At 51.5% G+C, this 14549-nt stretch overlaps 6 protein-coding genes across 6 annotated transcripts; 3 read left to right on the top strand and 3 right to left on the bottom strand.

Moving 5' to 3' along the window:
* Positions 1-241: 241 nt before the first annotated feature.
* On the bottom strand, positions 242-2436 carry COL26b_005334 (uncharacterized protein; the record flags this gene model as incomplete). Its single annotated transcript, XM_053178186.1, is given in 8 exon segments — positions 242-271; positions 283-996; positions 1050-1228; positions 1284-1714; positions 1767-1906; positions 1957-2000; positions 2088-2285; positions 2337-2436. 8 exon segments carry the CDS (start codon positions 2434-2436, stop codon positions 242-244), a joined length of 1836 nt encoding a protein of 611 aa, XP_053037961.1.
* A 58-nt stretch (positions 2437-2494) lies between these two features.
* Positions 2495-3887, bottom strand: COL26b_005333 (uncharacterized protein; the record flags this gene model as incomplete). Its single annotated transcript, XM_053178185.1, has 4 exons — positions 2495-2647; positions 2713-2846; positions 2896-3640; positions 3699-3887. The coding sequence occupies 4 exons, from the start codon at positions 3885-3887 to the stop codon at positions 2495-2497; spliced, it is 1221 nt and encodes a 406-aa protein (XP_053037960.1).
* A 3773-nt stretch (positions 3888-7660) lies between these two features.
* COL26b_005332 (uncharacterized protein) lies at positions 7661-8535 on the top strand (the record flags this gene model as incomplete). Its single annotated transcript, XM_053178184.1, has 2 exons — positions 7661-7931; positions 7991-8535. 2 exons carry the CDS (start codon positions 7661-7663, stop codon positions 8533-8535), a joined length of 816 nt encoding a protein of 271 aa, XP_053037959.1.
* Positions 8536-9291: 756 nt separating this feature from the next.
* On the top strand, positions 9292-9705 carry COL26b_005331 (uncharacterized protein; the record flags this gene model as incomplete). The annotated part of the gene is made up of 2 exons (XM_053178183.1): positions 9292-9350; positions 9405-9705. 2 exons carry the CDS (start codon positions 9292-9294, stop codon positions 9703-9705), a joined length of 360 nt encoding a protein of 119 aa, XP_053037958.1.
* A 2552-nt stretch (positions 9706-12257) lies between these two features.
* Positions 12258-12743, bottom strand: COL26b_005330 (uncharacterized protein; the record flags this gene model as incomplete). Its single annotated transcript, XM_053178182.1, has 2 exons — positions 12258-12287; positions 12522-12743. The coding sequence occupies 2 exons, from the start codon at positions 12741-12743 to the stop codon at positions 12258-12260; spliced, it is 252 nt and encodes an 83-aa protein (XP_053037957.1).
* A 568-nt stretch (positions 12744-13311) lies between these two features.
* Positions 13312-14260, top strand: COL26b_005329 (uncharacterized protein; the record flags this gene model as incomplete). Its single annotated transcript, XM_053178181.1, has 2 exons — positions 13312-13545; positions 13598-14260. 2 exons carry the CDS (start codon positions 13312-13314, stop codon positions 14258-14260), a joined length of 897 nt encoding a protein of 298 aa, XP_053037956.1.
* Between the last annotated feature and the right edge of the window lie 289 nt (positions 14261-14549).

Genomic DNA, 14549 nt, shown 5'->3' with positions numbered 1-14549 from the left:
AAGGGTACCTGCGGAGCGCTCAACTGGTAGCAGTGAACTGCTTCTAGACAACAAGAGACTTGATACATCCACGCCGAAGGGATCGGGTGCTCAAGACAAGGATGCAGTCGCCACGGCGGTTGAGAATGTGGTGGGCACTGCTGTTATCTCCGTCGCTCCGGCCGAAGTGGTGGCAGTGGCACAATTAGGGTTCTCTCGAGGGCCAGCAGTCAATGTGACTGTTTGGCAGCCATCCAATGGCTCAGTGCCATGGCGGAGCAGACCGCTTCCACTGTCGCAAACATACAGTGCCTTCTTGCCGTTAGACTCGCACTGCAAAGCGCCATCTACAACGGCACATTCAAGGAACGAGTAGGCTCCGGACACTCTACCCGCTGTGTATGTGTAGATCAAACTGTTGGTGTTGGTATGCACCGAGAAGAACTTGTAAGAAGAGTCGAGCCAGGTCTGAACATGTGTATCACTTGTCAAAGTGAAGTTCAAGGAGGTTTTTGTTCCAGCTAGATCGATGGCAGCAAAATCAGAGTAGAGGTAAAGGTTGTATGGGCCCTCTCCGGAGGCAAGAGACGCTTGAATGCTGACGGGAGTTGCCGTAGCGGCGCAGGGCTCGGGTACGCTGACTGTGGAAGTCGGCACCGGAGTAGCTTCAGCCGTTGTGGGAACGGGGGTCTCGGTGACCGGAGGCTTCTCCCTTGTTACCCGGAACCAGGGGGATACCTTGTACTGCCAGTCGTTGAGATTGTTGGGGTCTCCGAAGGTGCGAAGAGTGCGGCACAGGAGCTTGTATTCGCCAGCAGGGATATCTCCCCCGTGTGCAAACTTGTTCTGTGGCTTGGCGTAGACACCTCCACTGTTGCGAGGATAGTTCTTGAAGGGGAAGCTCGTGATGGTTTCGGAGAGGCCGGAGGGCTCAGTGATGAAGGAGCCGAGGTACTTGTTCTGGCCTGGAACCGGGGGGTAAACCCAGTCTGACTCGTTCCAGTCCCGGGCGACATACTAAACGCATACAATTAGTTTGAGGCAGACCTAATAGAGGGGTCTTTACTTACGTCGAAACTGATTTCTCGAGTGGACCAGAGAACGTTGAAGTAGGGTTGCATGACGTCCCCTCCCTGTTCGAACGTGTAGTTGTGACCCTCTTCCATGAGACCACCGTATCCGCTGAGAAGCAGAGGAACACCACGTTCCATCTCCCAAATGTCACTGGCATAGATGGATCCCTTGACGCCTGCGAATTAAGTCAGTGAACAGGACCGCAGGGTAGCACGGAGCAGAAGTAGTACCCATGTAAGTGACGCGCACAGCTTCTCCTTGAGATCCTACAATCAGGATAGAGCCACCGTAGACAGGAAGCTTGATAGCCTCAGACGCGGATGGCTCAGAAAATGCGACAGAAAAAGTACCACTTTCTCCTGGCCCCAAGGTTAACTCGGTAGTAGAGAAGTCGACAGTTGCAACATTGGACTCGTCAGTGGCATATGGTGGAGACAGCGAGATCCATGCATCTCCTGCGCCCTTGGAGAAAATTGTGGTCCCAGCCTCATGATAGAACTGATAAGTCACCGACTCATCCCCAGCATTGGTAACCTTGACGTCATGAGTACTTTGAAAGTGATCAGTGTCGTTGAGGTTGAGAGTAGCTGGGCTGACCGTAGTCGAGTAACCGACGACTTTGAAGGCGTCGACCAAGCCAGCACCCTGGTGTACAACCGAGCTAATTACCAAGTTAGTTGAAGTTGCCGGATCCACACAGCAGGTGTTCTTACGCCAAAGCATCTGTGCCGTCGTAGTGACGGATAGGTTTGCCACTGGCAACAATCTTTTCGTGGGCCAGCTTGGCTCCTCCGTCACCGAAGGTAGCTTTGCCACCATTGGCGGCAAAGAACAAAGCTGCAACGCCAGCAATCTGGGGTCGGTTAGATTTGAACAACATTCAAACAGATGGTGAAAGTTTACGTAGGGAGTAGCCATGCTTGTGCCGGAAAACGTGGCCCAGCCACCTGAGCCAAGTGGGAAGGTTGAGAAGATAGAGCCGCCTAGGAATATTAGTCGAGGCTTCTTCAAGCAGGTGTTGAACGAGGGCATACCTGGAGCGGAAATTTGAGGAGCCATCCGAGCATCCAATGTCGGACCCCAAGACGTGAATTGGTCGATTCTGCCCCCGGCGAATGATGGCCGATCAATTGCAGCGGGTCTGTTGTCGTTCACGAAGTCGAAAGTAACAGTTTGGTTGTTCTCGTGTTGCCTCACGAGCCAATCTCCGTCCGTGTAGGTGATCAAGCTGTCTGTTACCTGGCGTTAGACGCAGCCTTAACGATATTTCAGCAATGACTTACATCCTTTGGGCTGTTCTTCAGCGTTGTAGCGAACTCGAGCGGGAATCTCCCAATCGGAACCCTCGTAGTTGTAGATCAAGACCCAGTCAACCTTGCCCATTAATCCGCTGTCCGTTCTTTGCCATCCACAATCGGCGCGCCTGAATCTGTCAGCAATATCACTCGAAGCACATGAATCGGAGCTTCTTACGGAATGACCAGAACGTTTGTCTCTGGGATGGCAGAAGGGTATCCGCATGCGGTATGGTCTCGAGGGTCCGAAGGCCACGACGCTTGGAATGAACCATTGACATTCCATTGTACTCCGTTGTCTGCGAGATAGATCTGCGGTTGATGGTGAGGACAATACATCACCGCGCTAAGAGCTTCGACTTACGATCTCTCTGGATTCACCATTGCTGGAGCGCGCAACCAAGGTCCAGGCCACCAGCTCGTCATGTTCGACGCTGCCAACAGTAGTGCTGCCGATGCCGTTGCCACCACTGCTTGTGTACCAAGGTCCATCTCGAGCTTTGTCAGCGTGATGATCTCAGCGTGCTTATAGAGCATGAAAACTTACTAGTTTCACCTGCGTTCCCTGCTGCAATCGACACAAAGGTGCCAGCAGCTTGGATAGCTGTCGCCACCTCAGCAAGAGGAGTATCTGCGAAGCCGCGATTGGATCCAAGAGAAGCACTGACAATATCAGCGCCCTCTTCATGGGCCCGCAGAAAGCCAGCGATGATGACATCCTCGTACGTGCTGCCACCGCATCCAAAGACTTTGTAGGCGCGTAGTTTCGCAGATGGTGCAACGCCCGGGACGAACTCGTTGCTACTAGCAATAATACCAGCAACATGAGTGCCGTGGCCATTGCAATCCATAGGGTCCTCGTCAGGGATGTAGATGTCGCCTGGTACGTAGGCGTCTCCAACGAAGTCGAAGCCGCTCTCAACCTTGAAACCAGAGCCTAAGCCACCACCGAGAGCGGGGTGGTTGTAATCGATTCCAGTGTCAACAACGGCCACGACGACATCTTGGCCGAGATACCCATTAGCATGTGCCAGCCCCACGTTGGTGTCGTTATGGGGGTTCCAGGTGGGAAACTGAGACTCGACAACGGCTTCGCCAGTGACAGGAATGCTGAAGAGAGCAGCTGCCCAGACCTTTTCAACCTCAGGCAAAGCTTGGATGTCTGCGACTGATTCGGCGGAGCCGTTCTTGAGGTCGAACGAAGCGCCATGGAAAAGCTGGGAGTTGAAGCTCACAGCAGGCGAGGCGTCCTTGCCAGATTCCGCCAGGGTGGCGAAGAAGCCTTCCGAATCCTTGAGGTATGGTTAGACGATATTCACAACTACTGTGTGTATGACAAAGAGAACTCACCGGTGTACCGTCACGCTTCCTGAACTTCGCTGAACCGGCCCCGGAGAACTTGACGATGTATCTTCCGCTGTCTCCTGATACTGGAGAAACGGGTCCGAGGATGGTCTCGGGGTCAACGGAAGCGGTCTGCCCAAGGACAAACCCAGAGAAGAGCAGTGAGCTCAAAACGAGCAGTGATCTGAATCCCATGTTGCACAGCCAAGACAAACGAGGCGCCTTGAAAGTCCTTGATGAAGCCTCAAGACCAAAGAAAGTAGAGTCTCTGGAACTCAGCCGGTGGGATATGTGACATCAATCGGGACCAAACTTGGCCATTAAGTACGTCCATTATGCCAGAAAACGCGGTAATTACTTGTGCAGAACTGTCTGCAGCCAAGAATGTTTGTTCTACTAGCAGATGTTTCCTTTGCTGTAGACATGGCTCAATGCAGGGGAGCTATCGTATTGAGTGGTTCAGTTGCATCGGAGTGGGCTAGATTGAATGTCACTGATTAGATTAGATGGCAGCTTCCTGCTCGGTGTTAGTCGGTGGTGGTTGTTTTTACCGAGGTGGTATCCAAGGGAAGCTCTTGGCAACAACCCGCGCCAATCGTACCAACAGAAAAGACAGGCCCCGAGGCGAGATGCGCCATGTAAGGATCCGAAGCAGGAACAGACGCGGTCGTTATGCCCCATATGGCCAAAGATGGCTCACAAAGCGCGGGATATGAGATGTGAAGTGAACTGACTTTCGGGAAACATTACATCTCTGCGTTCGAAGCCGGGCTGTGCTCCGATGCATCATGCAGGTCCGAACCTGTTTGTTTACTCCCCAGACATTTCCGAATGGAGCTCGGAAGAGAACCGAGAGGCGCTCCATGCTTTTTGCTAACATGATCTTCAGGCAGGATTGGACTCGCTTAATCAACTTTATGAATGCTGCTTATTTCCTCAGGGCTAGAACTTGATATCACTAATCCTCTCCGGCCCCTCTGACCCACCTGAACCATTGCGGACGATATCTGGATAAGCGACATTTCCGTGATGTAGTCGTGCGATTATTTCCGGTACCGAACGCCATTTTCCACCGGGCTCGGAGGATGGCCCACCGGATCCGAGCCGTCTCCGACAGACGGTATGGACCTCAGGATAGCCAGTCTGTATTCATGGAGAATAATGGCGCATAACTTTGCCTCTTACAGGTGTCGGGTGACCCTGTAACTCCCCTACGTAATTACACCCAGAGTCTTTCGCAAAGGAATGCATGGAAGAACTCTAACACCCTCTACGTGCTGCATACCATGGCTGACTTGGTTTTCCTTATGTATGGTGACAGTCTTGAATTTGAGTAAGATGCCGCCATTCACGTTGTAGGAAGCAGTTTAGCCTGTTGGAAATCAGGGTTACATTATGCATGATCATAGTACCACCCAAGAAGAAAGCCAAGGCCGAAGTGAGGGGACCCTGCATGCCGCGTGATATCCCCATTGTGGTGTGATGAGGGGTAGTGTTATTCCAAGGTCAGGCCGGCGGGAACGGGGTTTTAGACTGTCCGTATCTTGCAATCCTTCGGGTCTTGATGTATCCGATTATTGACCTAACTGTTTCGCAGAGAAGAAAATATCCCGACTGGAGCTATGGAATGGCGCAGTTTGGAAATTTGAGTTCGTTCACCAGTGAGCAATAAGAAAATGATGGAAGGCGGCCGACAAAATTGTCAAGTTTCACACAGGAGCCTTATAGGGATTCTTTTCTGATATTCAAGCTCCTTTGACTTGTCTGAATGTGGCCGGTCAACGGGCATTGGTGTCATGTTGTGTGGAATTGTCTTCCAAGGCCATCGTCGCGAAGGTGGCCTGGTAAGTTTTGCTAAACATACTCTAATCCTAGACTAGGAGTCTATCCAAGCCCATGTTTCTACCGATAAGAATTTCCCAGAGATGAAAAGAAGAAAGAGGAAAAAGAAAATGGAAACAACATTGGTTGGCGTCTTCGATACCAAAACTTGCTTGTTTTCGAGAAAGCCCTCTTGCGCCTTCAAACAAACATAAGAAAACCGGGGTTCGGAGCGTACAGGCAATGACCCTCCCCATTCAGGTCAATTGACTCACTTGGAACCCGGATATCGCATTCGCGAGAGTCATGCCAAGGCTTCTGATACTCGGATGGTAAAATCACGTCTTGGTGTTTTGAGTTAAGTCAATGAGGCTCTTGTCTCGTAAAGCATAATCACATGACATCACTCAAATCCGACAGCCAGAGTACTGCGATTGCAGAATTTGGTGAACAAAACATGCGATCAATGATTCAGAGACACCAATTTTGTCATTTGATAATGCATTCTCGCAGATACTCATACCGTGGTTGACTCGAGCAGCGACGATCGGATTCGAGTCCGGGTGACAAGTTTGACAAAATCATGCCATTCGGATGACAGAACTTACATCACGTTGATAGGCTGTCACAGGTCAAGTTCGTTCTCGAGATACCGGGCCTGCTCAGATCACGGGAAGGCGTCGTTCCAGTTCCAGACGTGGTGGCGCTAGCAGGCATGATGCCCCTTCGGCAACGAGTAATAAGCTTGTCATTGATAGGCTTCACTCCTTCCACAGCTATTTTCTACTAAATTTACCTGAGACGGGTGCTGACCCCAGTTCCAAGTTGGCGGACGGCAGTCTAGTTCCCGCGGCTAAACGGCCTTTGGTCCACAAATGCGGTTAACAAGGGATCATTTAGACCACGTCAACATCGAAAGAATCGGAGGCTGTTGCCGGCGAAAACCTGCAATGTTGCACCATTCGATCCATGCATTAGATTGCTGCACCTAGTGCAATGAGACAACAGTCGGACAGCTAATGCAGGAGCAGGAGCAAGAGCCAGAACATTGAGAGATGCATGCGGTCTTCTCGCGATGTCTACAACTTCAGGCCACCTGCAGCGCTTAAACTTTAACTCTAAAAACCATCTTAAATCCGATGTCGAGGGTGCTCCTTGAGACGGTCTGGCATGTCCCCGTCTCAAATCGCCGAAACAGGTATTTCACACGATCAATGTCCGCCTCATCCCTTAGCTTCCGTCAGAAGATGTCTGAACTTTTCAGCACGGGCCGAGACAAAACAGTCGAGGCTAACACGGCACCGTTGTTGCGATTACCCCAACCGCTGGCCTCGGCCCCCGTGGAAGGCTAGCCTACCCCGCGGGCACATTTTCGATCTCCGACGTGAGCTTGGCGTGGTGCCAAGTTTTCCATGGAAGCTTTTGAAGCGAATGAGGCAGTGCCTGACCGATCGGCACAGGCCTGCCGGTGGTCTCCACGTTGGTCCAAATGCTTGGGCTGAGGATCATATTGATCATAAGGCTATATGGAGACGGCTAGTATAGACGAGTCGGCCGGGGATGTATCCTGCACGCTCAGGCTACTTCCTCGTCTGAAATTGTCAGTCCGGTACCGACTCCGAGCCGAGATGGCAGAACTTGCCAACTTGGTGGCAGACTTTGCAGCTGAATGGATGGCAGGATTCAACCTGACACCAGACGAACGCACCCATGCTGTCAATCTGCATTCCTGGAACTTGCACTGCCTATTTTCCCACGGGGTCTCAGATAGGAACTTGGCTGTTCTAGCAGATTCTCGGTTTCACCAATATGATGGTCATGTAAGGGGGATGCCGTAATTTGCCGTAAGGCCAGCACCGTCTTGTAGGGACGCCGTATTGCCAGCATCTAGAGGCCGTCATTATACAAGGCCGCTGTATAAATCATCACATATCCTCTTCTTCCGGCCTTGAAACTTGTCCACCACCTTCACCACAAGCTTTCATGCGCCGGGCGCCTTCACTTCTGTTCACTCCTTATTCCTTTAACTCTGGGTAACCACCTGACATTGACTGTCATCACCTTCTTTCGTTGATCCGAGATCCGATACGCCCGTTTTCTTCCTCTCCTTCAAATTACTCGACACATCCGGCGTCTTTTCCATCACCATGAAGGCAGTTTCCGTTCTCTTCTGGGCCAGCCTTGCCGCTGCTGCCGTCACAGACTCCGGCCTCAACGCCGCCCGCGATGAAGTCGCCCGCGATCTCGATGCAATCACCGAGGGCGCTACTATCTTTGAGAGAGACGAGGAGGACGTGCTTCCGTTCTCTCTTGCCGCACGGGCCGAGGATGAGGAGGATGGCCTGACTACCCGTGACACCGAGGAGGGTAACCACTTTGGAGACCTCGTCGCCCGACAGGCGAATGGTACTGCTGGCGGTAAGGAAATTTGTATTGCTTATAATACGCTCATGATAGCCGGCTAACACGTTCCTCAGGGGCTGCCAAGAAGAACAACGGCAAAGACAACAACAACGCCAAGAAGAAGAACAACGCCAACTGCCAGTGCGCAAAGGGAAAGAAGAGAGGCAAAGACGCCAAGGGCAAGTCTTGCAGATGCCGCAACGGAAAGAAGAACAACGCCGCCAAGAACAATGGCAAGAAGAACAACAATAACAACAACAATAACGGCACCGCGACCGACAACGGCAAGAAGAACAACAACGGAAAGAAGAACGATGGCAAGAACAACAACAATGGCAAGGACAACGGCAAGAACAACGGAAAGGCTAACGGCAATGCCAACGCCAACGACGGCAAGGACAACAACAAGGGCAAAGACAACGGGAAGAACAACGGCAAGGATAACGGCAAGGGCAAGGACAACGGCAAGGACAATGGCAAGGGCAAGGGCGCAGCTGGAGGAAACAACAATGGCACCGCTGTCGACAATGGCAAGAAGAACGACGGAAACAAGGACAACGGAGGCAAGAAAGCCAACGCTTCTAGTGGCTCTGCTGCTGCCGCTGCTCGCCTGTTCTAAACATCCGTTGGGGTTGTGTTGACGAAGGTGGAGACACGAGACTTGATCATCAGGTTATTTCAATTGAGCTGAGAAATTGCATCTGAGATTGCAACATTTTCATTCGATATGATGCATCTTACACTTAGGCGTGCTTGACCAGTGAGATTGTGCGCAATAGGAATGGCAGTCTTCAGAATGTCGTCCGAACTAGGTGACTTTCGGGAGAAGATCGGGCCATGGTGAGGTGATACCGACGGGATGACTGGCACTTTCACATGACCGGTGTCCGAACGTCCGTTGATCGTAGCTTCGGACGAAGATGAGCAAGATGTTTGATCAACCAAACTAGCTCATCCCATCGGCTCATAAATCTCCGTCGCCAGAGCGTCACAAAAGCATTGCTTGTGTTGGAAAGCAACGAGTGAGATATGTTTCCTTCAAGTGAATATACGAAGGCAACGTAACATGGTGTGAATGTAAATTCACTTGGTGGTTTCGTGGTTATTTTCTTAGTAAACAATTTTTCAGGTTTGAACAAAGTTGCGGAGTCCGCAGAATGCGCACCGCGAGTCGCGAGTCGCGATCCCAAACGTCAGAAACACCCTCAAGAACTTTAAGCGGAGACTAAGCCGATCAGACAGGGATGGTCCCCCTAACTCGTCCGGGACAAATAATATTTAAGACGCCGTCGAAAGCGCCCCTTCATGACGGTCACCATCTTGGCAAGTAATAGCAGCCGGTCTGAATACCTAGAGGACTAATACCATTTTGAAAATGAAGTTCTCTATTGTTGCTGTGGCCTTGTCATTTGGCATTGCTTACGCCGCCCCCTTGTAAGTTAATCGCAACGCGTGCACTCCGTCTCTGTGTTCTGACGTGTTACACAGCTCGCGACTGGAAGGTCGGGCTATTGAAGTTGAAACCGTTAGCCACGTCGAGAACAAGACGCCTGCAACCGACGGTGATCCGTACGGTCCATTTAAGTCCAGAAGAGCCGTCGAGGATAAGACACCTGCGTCTGACGGTGACCCATACGGTTCATTTAAATCCAAGAGAGCTGTCGAGGAGGAGGAGGAGAATGAAGCTCGCTCCCTAGACGACGCTTTGGAGGAGAGAGATCCGAAGGACAACCGCAATGGGGCAGCAAGAGCACCAATTTTCCATGGTGATCCAGCATTCGGCCAGTAAACAGCTTTTGAGAACAAGTATAAGAAAATTGACGTGGATCACATTGTGGAGCTTAATGCTTGATGATGTGCATGTTTTTCTACAACCAGGGCCTTACATGGACTAAACAACATGCGTAAACGAACCCATTATCTATCAGTTACTTATTCCCTCTTGTACAGAGTTCTCTCGCGACAAGACTTTATTAGTTGAATGTGTTATCCCTCGAATTTTAATTGACTAAACGATGCTGAACTTGATACTCTTGTCACTCCACTCTGATGTTGCGGGGTCCCAAAGCTGCCTTTGAAGTGTAACAGTACTGTCATCCCAGACCACGCAGTCCACCACCGGACTTGGCATGTTCATGATTATTCCAGCTGACGCATTGCGCTCAACCCATTCCATGACTACCAAGAACGCCTGTGTATCCAGAAGACCGTCACGTCGCGGATACTGTTTGAATAGCTGAACGACCTCATTTTGCACATCAGGGGCTTTGCACACCCGATACGCGCAAGCCAGAGGCCAGGTTGGACTGTCATCCATTGAAAATACTTCAACATCACCTTCTCCCGCCCTTGGTGGCGGTCGAATGGCCTCGGCGGCAAGGAGTTGCCGACTGAGGGCTACGATGTCGCGAAACGTGGCTGTTATCTTTTCTGCTTCGGTTTCGTCCGTCCAGCTCCCAGTACGCACTCCAGCCCACAGATATAAATACTGGATCCTCAGACTAAGCGCTCTCAGGTAATAGTTCTCATCGTTAGTGTGAGCTTTTACAGCGAGCGGACGGAAGGCGGCGTCCCATTGGTCGAGATATCGAGTGAAGCTGTGGATATATGCTAAGCTGCCTGGTGCCCCATCCCCTGGTGGAAGCATTGGATGATCCGTCATCGACGAACCCTTGACTTGGAATTTGGTTCGTAAGGGTGCGTGGTGTTCGATATGATGTCTGACGATAGCCCACCAACGGCGTGCGACTTCCAAAGTCTCGAACACAAGGGGCATCTCGTCGATAGCGTACCGGGATTTCCGCCCCCGACAGCACCAGGGTACTCTCTTTTCCGTTTCTTGAGGATGTACACCGTTTAGAGCCCAAGCCTGGTGGCTGAACTTTTGAAAGCTGGACGATATACCGTCTAATAGAGCACTGCGCTCGGCTTCCAAAGATTGGTGGCACTGTTCCAAGATTCGGAAGCCTTGGTTGATGTGGTTCAGCCCGGCAGCCCTGTTTCCTTGGAGGCTCTCGAAAGTGATGAACATGAGGCATGCGAGCAACGTCCTCTCAGAAGACATCGGTGATGAGCAGAGCATGTTTAGTGCTTTGCCGTAGTGCACAAGGGCATCTTTGTGGAACTTCCCCTTTCCGCATATCCGCTGTTCTCGAGTGTTGCCACCGAGGGCGGCAGCGCCGATGGCTATGGCCAGATGTTTAATGACGGAGTCATCCCAGGAGAGCTGTGGAATGATCTGTGCGACGAAATCCGAACGGAATAAACAGGAGGCTTGTGAGAATGCAAGCCAGTAGTCGAAGTGGTCCTTCTCGAGCTGGTCAGAGAAAGTGAGGGACGCGTAACTTGGCTCCAGAAACAGCTTGTTCTTGGCCTGGCCGACCGCAAGCTTGGGGTAGACGAGACGTTGCGGTGGAGGTTTCGCGAGTGGTTTTGTCTTGGCTGGCGTGTATCCTGTGCAAAAGCCTTGGTACTTCAGGCACGCTAGGCAAGCCGGCTTGGTTTCATCACATTTGAAATGGCGGCGTCTAGGAATTCGAATACTTAGTACACGCTGTGAAAGTTGACGCACTGGTGTAACGGGAGGAAAATGAGATACCTGCAAGTAGTACACCCATTCCGCGATTTCGGCTTGCTGGTTCTTGTGAGCCGCGGGCGGTGCTCCAGAGCGAAGCTCATCACAAGCGCGTTGATTTTGCTCATGTCGGGTTACTGTGAGTCGGATGTTCTGGTCGTCGCACACCACGCTATTTGCGATGTAAGTTGGCTCAGGGTTCTCGATAACATGCAGAGTGGCCGCGGTTCCGTTGGGTGATGATAAAGAGTGAAAGGGACTTTGGTTGTTGGCAGCCTGCGCCTGCGGCTGATCGCGCCTATATCCCCATCCGGCGATTTGACCCGTGTGTCGACATGATGACCCGCACGTGATGGAGACAAGCGCTAGATCGATTGCAGTGGCACAGTGCTAGGATTAGACCCAGGTCGTCTCTTCAGCCAATGAATTAGCGTAATGGCGGACCTGCTACTCCGGTACCACCCATGGGCTGCTGCCTGGGAGGACCCCTAGGCATCACATTTCGACCACACATCTTCATCAATCACCTCCAAGTCTCATGGTTCTTCATGTTGCCGCCTGTGTTGGATGGTATTCAATCATACCTTCCGGTGGCTCAGCCCTGTGCCTAGAGTGTAGAGAGCTCGTTGGCTGATCTCGGCGGGTTGGCTCGATGCATTAAGTGGGCCGAAATCGCTGCCTACTGTTGCAGCATCTGCAACAAATGCAAGTTGAAAGTTCCATTGTATATTGCGACAAACAATAGTTATGTTATTCTGACTTGGGAATCACCACTTCTTGATTGTGTTATGCGTGCTCTAAAACGAACCTCGATACTTCGTGAAAGATAGCGTTGCTACCTCTGTAAGCGGCAAGTGAATGCAAATTGTTGGTAGCAACGTTCAGGCTGGGAAAAGGTCGTAATGAGTGTCGACGCACTTACTGAGCGCCTTATTGAGAGCGTCTTGCTAGCCAGGCAGTGTCCGCCACACATATGTGTAACCCGTGTATTCATTCTACCGAGACCCACTGCATTTCCCACACTAACTTACCTTCAAGTGACTAATTTCGTCTTCGTTGTCCTCCTCTTCGTTGTCGTCCCCTTCGTTGTCGTCCCCTTCGTTGTCGTCCCCTTCGTTGTCGTCCCCTTCGTTGTCGTCTCCTTCGTTGTCGTCTCCTTCGTTGTCGTCTCCTTCGTTGTCGTCTCCTTCGTCATCCCCTCTAATGGCCTGTATTATCGTCGTCCATCGTCGTCGTCCATCGTCGTCGTCCATCGTCGTCATCCATCGTCGTCATCCATCGTCGTCATCCATCGGCGTCATCGATTATCGTCGTCTGTTGCTGTCGTCTATAATCGCTATCGTTATTACTATCCCTATCGTTTTCTCTGCTATAATCTTCCTATTGAAGTCCTATTCACTCTAAGCTCAAAACCATGGGGTTCACTGCGCGGATAGCCAGCCTCGGTCGGAACTGCTTGCCAAGTTTCGAGCTGGCTTCCCTCCCTCCTAGAGGTGCTATGGCAGCCAACTGCCTTCAGAAGGGGCCATTCCTGCCGTCAACGTCCTTTGCGGACGCAAGAAGAAGGGACCACGCCAGGTGACTGCCGGAAGCACTTTGAGCATTGCCAAAAAAGCAGGTACCACTAGTTGACGGACTCCTGCTACGGACGGCTTTCGACCCAAATGACTACATTGCATCCGCAACCTTTACCGGATTCCGACCTCTCCATCTTCATCACACTTCAACTGCACATCATCAAACACATCTGCATCACCCAGCATCGACATCAATCAAGCCTACCTACATTACCCAAAGTCCTTCCATCCTGCAAACGTTGCAATGGCGCCCGCCCCGCTCAAGCGCAAGATGTCGTTCGCGACAGTAGAAAGGTATGAGGAACTCGACTGTCTCAAAGATATCTATTCGGAGACGCCGAACGACGAAGTCCTGGAGCAGGAGCTTCGAGAACCCTTGTTGTACAAGTGCTCGGCCTTAGCCAAGTTCCTCGTGTCCAAGAACCCAATTACTTTGCTCGACGCCCCGGTAGTACTTCGAGCCATCGAGGTGCGTACAGTCCGTAAGTCGTACTTAACCCAGAAGTTTCTGCTGACGTCGGCTTTTACAGGCTCAATGGCCCATCTTCCGAGAAAAAGCTCATTCCCAGTTTCTTGAACGCGTAATTGTCCAGATCTCCACGGCTCTGTGCAAACGCCGCGAACCTCAGCGACTTACCCTCCACGACCTCTTCCCCTTCCTGGTGGCCACCATCGCCGTAACCCAGCAAAAAAACATCAACGAGATCGATTGGGATTCTCATGTCAGGACACTGTTGCTGATTGCCTTTACCATGGTCAACGAAGTAAAACAACCCCTCGGGGTCAACCCGTGGCAACCCTGGTGCCAAAGTTCGGCTGACTGGGCCAAATCGCTGATCATTTTGGCTCGTCATGCCGCCGTCTTCTATGAGGAGAACCACGAATTCCTATGCGCGTTCAGGACTTTTGACTTTCGAAGCTACGACATGCCAGACCTAAGGGTTTGGTTGAGTGGGGGATTAACGGCGGCCAAAGTGTACAAATGCCGCAGTTACAAGGACGCGAAGGACTTCTATTTTCCAATGCCCCCAAGTGTCCTTGACAGGTACAAAGAGGGAATTGAGTCCATGTGGGAGAAGACACATGCCGAGATCTTGTACGCGCAAAAACGCGACGCCCCCGAGCCGGGTAACGAGGACGACAGCGGTGTCAAGACGCCTAGCAGCGAGGATGCCCCTAGAGCGCTCTTATAAGCGGCCGATCAGTTACATCGATATGAAGAAGTAGCATATCACGCAGCAACGATCCCCCCCATTAGATATTTTAGAAGTACAAACAGCGTAGTCAAGAATCAATCAACCGGTCTTGCGGAGAGACCAATCCAAGTCAGATTGTCTGATGCACCTCTTGAACGTCCGCATTCTGCATTCTGTTGCTTTGCTGTCCATTGAGGTGAGAAAGATCCTAATATTCCAGTCAATTGTCCAGGGTGTGCACCTAAACCACGAGTGCTCCTAGCGCCGAGTCGGCTTGCCTAGTCTA

Source organism: Colletotrichum chrysophilum (genome assembly GCF_026319265.1).
Source record: "Colletotrichum chrysophilum strain AFK26 chromosome Unknown scaffold_35, whole genome shotgun sequence".
NCBI lineage: Eukaryota > Fungi > Ascomycota > Sordariomycetes > Glomerellales > Glomerellaceae > Colletotrichum > Colletotrichum chrysophilum.
This window is presented reverse-complemented; position numbering and strand designations above follow the sequence as displayed.